Source organism: Macadamia integrifolia, chromosome 8 (assembly GCF_013358625.1).
Source record: "Macadamia integrifolia cultivar HAES 741 chromosome 8, SCU_Mint_v3, whole genome shotgun sequence".
NCBI lineage: Eukaryota > Viridiplantae > Streptophyta > Magnoliopsida > Proteales > Proteaceae > Macadamia > Macadamia integrifolia.
The window spans coordinates 7790402-7798228 of NC_056564.1; the positions used below are offsets into that span (position 1 = coordinate 7790402).

The 7827-nt window shown below is 38.3% G+C and overlaps 1 protein-coding gene across 3 annotated transcripts in view; it reads right to left on the bottom strand.

Moving 5' to 3' along the window:
- LOC122087076 overlaps nt 1–6834 on the bottom strand; it is a 27104-nt gene extending 20270 nt beyond the window's left edge. For 2 of the 3 annotated variants that reach the window (XM_042656061.1, XM_042656059.1), the window contains exons 1-4: nt 6663–6834; nt 5493–6022; nt 4918–5158; nt 3526–3803 (exon numbers count right to left, since the gene is read on the bottom strand). In XM_042656061.1, coding sequence (XP_042511995.1) covers nt 3526–3803; nt 4918–5158; nt 5493–5914 — 941 coding nt within the window. In that variant the 5' untranslated portion in view covers nt 5915–6022; nt 6663–6834. The remainder of the gene's footprint in view (nt 1–3525; nt 3804–4917; nt 5159–5492; nt 6023–6662) is intronic. The other variant, XM_042656060.1, reaches the window with a different exon arrangement.
- Between the last annotated feature and the right edge of the window lie 993 nt (nt 6835–7827).

The window sequence follows — 7827 nt, forward strand, 5'->3', positions numbered from 1 at the left end:
TCAAGTGAACCAGCCAAAAATAAATAAATAGAAATGAGGCCCCATTTAAAAACATCTGAGAGAAGCTCCAAAAAAACAGAAACAACTCTCTGGGTAAAGTGAGCACGATAAAATCGATTAAAAGTCCCAAATGGCTCATTATCATCCCAAGCTCCAAAGAAAAACCCTAGGGTTTCTCTTCCAATATCGCCACTGTTCAATCTTCACACGACGAAGGCAGAATCCACTGCTGCTACTCCCCTCACCTGAGCTACCCTCCTCACCAATTGAAAAGATCACCCCTGCTACTCCCTGAAGATGCTGCTACTCCCTGTCGATGCTGCTAATCCTTGTCACTGCTGCTACAAGAAGTCGCCGTTGCTACTCCCTCTCGCCGCTGCAACTACCCTCAACGCTACACCAAGTTGCTGCTGCTACTCCCTTAACCACTATTACTACTATTGCGGTATTGCCTCTGGTACTTCACAAAACTAGGTATTGGTCATTCTTTCCTTCCCCGATTTGCACTCAAAACTCGTAGGCCCTAAATTTTTTGGATTTGATAGAACTGTATAATCTCTCTTTCTCATTCAATGTGGTTGAAGTATATGCTAAAATCCAGCATTTCTTTCATTCTATTACTCTAAATTCTAAAATTTGTCATAGCCCTTAATTCGTTGTGGTGTGATTTTGTTTGATTTCTTCTCTCATTCTATTACTCTAGAATCTCTCTGCCTCATTCTATGTAGTTGAAGTATATGCAAAAACTGATCTCTTTCTCCCATTCTATTACTCTGAATTGTCATCAATCCCACTCCTTATCATGGTTCAAGGTTTCGATCGATAACGTCGAAATTTCCCACATTTCCACGGTATCCCAGGACTCTGATACCAAATACCATGTGACTTTTAAATAAAAGTCACTGGTTTCAACCAATATCGACCAAAATTCCCACATTTTGACTGAAATGTGGCAATTTTCAAGTGGCTCAATAGGTTCGACCCTTCAGGTGGAACCAGCCTTTATAAAACTTTCTTAAATGGGAAACCAAGCCTTCTTGTTTCAAAATTTCGACCATCTCCCCATATTTCTTCTCTGTGAAGTGGGAAACTTAGGAAGACATTCATGATTTTTGCCTCATGCCTTCAAATCTTCATCCTAAGCTTGGATCTTGCACATTCATAGCAAATCTACCTAGGAAAGGGAGCTCGGACCAAAAAGTTAAATCATATCTTCCCCAAAAATCATTTTCTTATAGAATATACTTGGACACTACTTGGAATTGACTGTTGACTGTTGACTGTTGAGACTTGAGACTTGAGACTTGAGAGATTACTCACAATTATGTATTATTATTATTTATTTTGGATCTTTTACATTATATTTTGTTCGTTTTAAACTTTTAATCATGTATTTCACATTTTTAGTTTGTAACTTATATATGTACTTATGTAGTATAGTTTCAATCAATGACTCAACTTACATTACCAAACTTTGATCAACACCACAAGTATGATTTTAGGTATTTTTTCCATGAAACTAATTATGTGTATAGGTTATAAATGTCTAAAATATGATGCAAACAAAAAATAAGGCATAAAAAAAATAAAAAATAAAAAAAAACATTTTGGGGTCGAAACCAAAGTTTCTACCATACTGAAAAAAATTTCCCTAGTTTCCTTGAAATTTCCCAGATTTCGACCGAAATTTCGCTCCCCTAAGGCTCGAAACCCGATATTTTGGACCCTGCTCCTTATATGTAGTTGAAGTAGATAAGTAAGTGTGCAAAGGTTTTTATAATTTGGTGGTTCATCTTACTCTAATAAGTTCATTAAATGTATTCGGCCTTTGTTGTTGAAGCATCTGATCAGAGAAACCTCCGGCCCTTTGTTGTTGAAGCATCTCCTATCTGTATGTGTGATTTAACTGTTTTTAAATAGGTAAAGGGTTGTAAAGACTACCTTTTGGATATGTTGTTATAGCTACTGATCCATATGGTAATACATTATATGGTTTTGTAATAAATTTTTGTTCACTATGCCCGAATTTTGATCATATCCTCACCAATCATAGATAATCAACCTTTTATGTGTTTTTTATATATTTTTTAGATATGTGTAGCCAAGATCATGTTCCAAAAAGGGGAAACATTACAATGTATGTAGAATGATATTTTTGTAATTTGCTTTTAACAGGAAAAAATTAATATTTCCGTTAAAGTGCATCACATACATGTTTCTGATTTTTTCCGACACGGAATTATTTTTTTCCACGTTTAAACATCCAACATTTAGAGGCACGGAAGCGCTCCAAAATACAGAAACAAGAAAAAATGCTTCTTAGTTCTGACCCAGAAACACTAATTTAAAACATAATCGTTGCCATACAACCCATTCTCTGCTGTTCTGTGGCTGTTTTGACCCAAAACTTCTTACACCAGAATCCATACTAACTGTCTTCTATTCTCAAATACTAAAGCCAAAAACTATAGAATCATAGACCTAATTGTGAATTCAAAGCCATACTCAAAACTTAAATTCAACTGCACAGGAGAGAACTTTTGGGATCTCACAAAGATCCATTGGAATCTCAATTTCATTCAAACACCTTGCAAATAGGCCTTCCCCACAACCTATTTGGCCCTTCTGTTAAACATAGATAAAATCCAAGTCAATTTTCTTTCTCAAGGTTTAAAACTTCAGATTTTGATGGGAATACAACCTATACTGAAACTGAAATATTTCTCAAATTTTGGTAAATTTTGGAAATTTCAAAATATAGCTTCTGGTAGCATGTCGTTTTGACCTTTCAGTCAAAACTGAAATATTTTGTCAAAAAATTCCGACATTTTGGTGGAAATTGAAATGTCGACTTTAGCTAAAATATAGACCAAAGAAACCCTTATGTTATCAATCAACCAGCCAATTAAGCTTCATCTGACAAGTTATTTCCAGCAGAATGTCTTGGGGAACACTCCACTTACTACATGGTGTTTGTTATAATTCTATGTTACACTTCACACGAATACTTGCCATGTTACAAAATGCAGTGGATTCATGGGATTTACCTTTTCCTCAAACAACTAATAAACATTACCAGTTTTTATCTGCATTAGAATATGGAACCATGGGTTGACTCAGTCCTCTCTCTGTTAAGTATTATATCACTTGGGATATTACCAGTAGCTCTTATTTGGATTAAAATGGGATCTATAAATGTAACCACAGGTTCTGCATGCATTAAAGTGCATCCCAGTAACTTAATTTTCGACGTATCTGAATGTATCCCTTAAATCTGCTTACATCACACTCCTTGATACTGCCATTTGGAATGATTGGATAGCAGTATTTAGTCAAAATAAGACAGTTAATGGACAAAATTTTCAAAGAAATTCAGTAACATACAGATCACTCAGACATCAACACAATAAATCCCAGTCAACTATTCAAGGACCATTATCTGGCTCTCCACAAACCACCAGTAGAACAAAAGAGCACATCAGAGAAAAAAGAATGGCTTGTAAACAGAATCACAAAAAAAGATACCTGAAACCATGGGCATCACAAGATCGAGACCTAGGATCACTATTAAGCTTCTGATGCATTGCTCGTTTAACCTCTCTGTCACCATCCATACCTCTAGTAACAACTGTACCAACAGAACGTTTCCTTTTCATCTTTTTCTCCCACCCTTCCGCTCCAGCAGGAAGTCCACGGATCTTTTCTTCAACAAGAACAGAACCCCCATTACCAGCCCTGAGCACATCCCTTTCCTTTTCAATGAGCCCAGGTTGCCTCGAAAGGGTAGAATTCCGACCTTCTGCCTGAGATGAACAAAAAGAAACATCTCAGAATAATAAAGAAAAGGTGAAAGGTTTTGTGCACGGCTGTATATGTACACGGCCATTGCTTCAGCCTTCAGCCTTCAGCCTTCAGCCATCAGCCATCAGATGGGATAGAGAGGGAGATGTAATACCATTTCTGCCCTCCTTATTGGATGAAGGACCAAAGCACCAGCCATGTACATACACAATTGTGCGAAAAAAGGGGACCCTAAAAGGAAATTCATAAGAAATACGTAGACAGACTCATGAACCAATAACCTATAAAATGGTAAAATAAAACAGATCTGACTAAAAATAAATTGTAACAGTTTGAATTTCTACACTTAAAACCAAGAAGGGAGTCCATGCACTAGGGGTGGCAAAAAATCCCGAATCAGCCCTAACCCGCCCTGAACCTGAACAGGGCTTGGGCTGAGATTTCAGCACATAGGGTGGGTTTGGGTTGAGATTTTCAGGCCCGAGGTAGGGTTGGGTTGGGCCTAGGTTGAGGTCTCAACCCAACCCCACCCAACCATGTGTATTAAGTATATAATCATATAAATATGCTAATAATTATTAATAAACACTGGTAGAAAAAGGTTTTTCGTTTTCCACAATCTACACATATACGAAAGCTTTGCTCTTTGGCCTCTTGCAATGCATTAAGATCAAGCAACCAAGTAACCAATAGTATTAGGTTGTACTGAATTGGGTTAAACCTGGCCCAATCAGGGTCCATCAGGGCTGGGTTGGGTTGGGCTAAACCCGGCAGGGTTGGGCCTAGGCTAAGATATCCCAGCCCGACCTAAGGTTGGGTTGGGTTGGGCTTGGGTTGAGTTAAGAAACCTTTGGGTTGGGCTGGGTTTTGGGTTGGGCCCGGCCCATTGACACCCCTACCATGCACAACTATTTTATTGAGTAATGCATCATATGGTCATGAAAACAACCAACTGAATTAACCAACACTAAGTTGTGTAAGCACTACCACCACCACCACCCAAAAAAAAGAAAAGAAGTACTAAACAAAGGAAAGGAGCTTTCGCAACAAAGGAGATAAAGCCTAAGTGAACATGCTAGTAAAGATCACATCTCCACAATTTTTTCAAATACATACCCGTACTTCTGCAACTGCAACAGATGTACGAACTCTCTTATTCGGAACAGCATTCTTAGTCCTCTCCTCCATCCTTTGTGTTACAAGACCCGGACGGTTTTGAATCTGTCCCCCCATCTTCGACAAATTTGTCCCACCTGACCTTTCGCTTGATAAGAGTTCATTCCGTTGTTTCTTCCTTGAGTCATCACAATATTTGTCCAATTTTATAATAGAGTCATCCAAAGTTTTCAGTCTCTCCCTGGTCAAAGGACATTAGATCTTCAGTAGACAACCACTACCTAAAAATTATGTGAGTGCTTCAATGATGGTGAGACCACAGAGTAACTACATCCTATGTTTTTTAATGCAAAGCTTGAGGTCTGTTCTACATTGCTAGCCCTGGTAAAGTTTACTATGGGAATTCAGAGGTACAATCAGCTCCAAGTTTCCCATGCTACCAAGACAAAGAAAAGATGGAGCTGGAGAAAAGGTTCAGCAAATATACCCGATGGGACGTTATATAGAATGGAATCTAACCAAATCCCGGAACAAACACAATCTGCTATTCTATAATCATCTGGTGAAAGAGTTACCTCGCCTTACTACGGGCATCAGAAATAGATAATTTGACACGTTTTAGATCCTCTATTGCTACGGAAGGAGGAACCTTGGAGTGGGCAGCTCCAACAGAATGGTCCTCGGAGGTGTTTCCAATATTAACACCCATAGCCCTCCTTAGCTGTACTGCACTAGCTAATTTCTGATCGCTGAGAGGAACTTGCTCCAACAACAAACACTGGGACAAGGGAGGCATGCTTGCTGACAAGGTATTACTCCCTCTGGACGACCCCGGACCAGAACTTAGCATCCTGTTTTCCATTCCCTCACGGAAGCTCCTCGGCCTATCCAGATTGGCAGCAGAATAGTTGCCCCGTTGTCCATTTGAATAGGTGGCAGCAAAGGACGATCCCTCCGGGCTACTTGAAGTTAACTCAAATCTCGTACTGCCAGCCATAACTCACAACCAACCATAACAACTAATAAACGGAGCTCATTCCTACTTCACAACCTGTCCAAGTGGCTCAAGCAGTGAGCACTGGCATAATAACCCTGCATTAAAAATCTGAACGGATGTAAATAAACGTGGAACAACAAGGAAGAAACACTATTGAAAAGAAGAATTCATCAGAAACTCTCTTTGAACTGTTCCAATCCTAGTAAAGACTTTGGAACCGAATTTCTCGAAGTAACAAAGAAAGGATGGGGGGGGGGGACCGGGGATAGCAGCCAGCGACCTTCAAAGCTATTAAAAAAATGGAGCTTCTATCTACAAAAGCAGCAACTTAAGTATGTTTTCCTTTTTTTTTTTTTACGAATAAAATACAGTGGAGAGTCAGCACAAACATAAAACTGTAGTTGCAGATACTCGAAGGAGAAACATCGCGACGACATCAAAGGTAAAAGGCATACAAAGAGATTAAGCTCAATATGGACACAATTCAGGGGGGGGGGGGGGAAATCAGACAGAACTAACCAAAATTCACTAGAAAGAAAACAAACCCTAACAAAGACGAAATTCCAGAATTCAACAAACAAATAAGAAATTCACACTCGAAATTGAAACAGCTGCAGGAACGAGCTCGATGAATTCCAAAACCCTATCTGCACCGAAATTCTAGGGTTTTTCCCCGATAAATTCTACCGGAAAACCTGCGAAGACCATCGAATTCAAGTGCTAAAAGTAAAGAAGAACGTCAACTTACCAGCATTCACTGATCAACCAAGTGATAACAGAAGATCGAACGATAAAATCTACAGAGAGAGAACCAAACCCATAAACCAAAAGGGGAAAAAATAAAAACGCTGAACTTCCCTCTTTTAATTTCCCTTTTCTTTGACCTTTTTCTTCTTTTTCTGGCCGTCGTCGTGGTGATTCCCTCCCGCTATTAAAGGGTCGGACCAAAAATAAAAATTGTCCTAAAAAATAAACGAAAGCATAGGAGGGGCGTAAATGAAAAAAACAACCCCAGGGTGGGGCACTTACCCTAAATTAAGCTCTCGTTTGGTCTCTTCTATAATTTTCAGGATTCGGGTCTTTTGACTCTTTCCCTCTCACCCGCACTAGATATATACACCTTTGGCGTGCGAAGAGGCACAACGGCTAGCTTCTCCTTTTGGAATTCTTAATTGCGTTGGAAGCTTCAGGAAGTCAATTACTTCCGGGCTTTTGGTGTACAGACCATATATGAATTTTGAGTGTATTTTAAGTATATCTTTTGGTTAATCATAATTTTGGTTTGAATATTTATATTTTGTTAATTTTAATTAACTTTTCTAAACATATTTGAACTTTTATATCATAAAAAAACACATCCAAATTTATAATTTAATTTCAAATTCTAAGTTCTTAATAGTGAATTTATATATTTAGATATCATTTAATAATATACCAATATAAAAAAAATGTTTTATTGTAGACAATTATTAGGGATTGCTTATTTAAGTATACTTACATATATTTGAAGCATTTGATTGGAGAAAAGAATGACCAAAGGGGGAGTTTGATTATCTTTGTTAATATAGCAAGGAAAATATTTTTATACCTAACATTCATAAAGTTCATAATGAGCTTGCACTGTGGAAAGCCTCATACAGGAACTCAATCTCCGATTACCTTTATTCGTTGATTTTTTTTTGCTGAAAGAGAACACGAAGAAGACATTCTTTCACTCAATTAGTACGACAATAGATGAGTGAAACGAAAGAGACTATCCACTGATAAGCATCATAGGAAAAAAATGCCTTGCGCCGCTCTCTATGCCGTTCCTCCTCGAGGAGTTGCCCTCAAGGGAAATCATATCTTCTCAAAACTTCCACGATCTCTTCCCGAACCAAACATGAACCTTTCGATTCATTTGGCTCTCACGC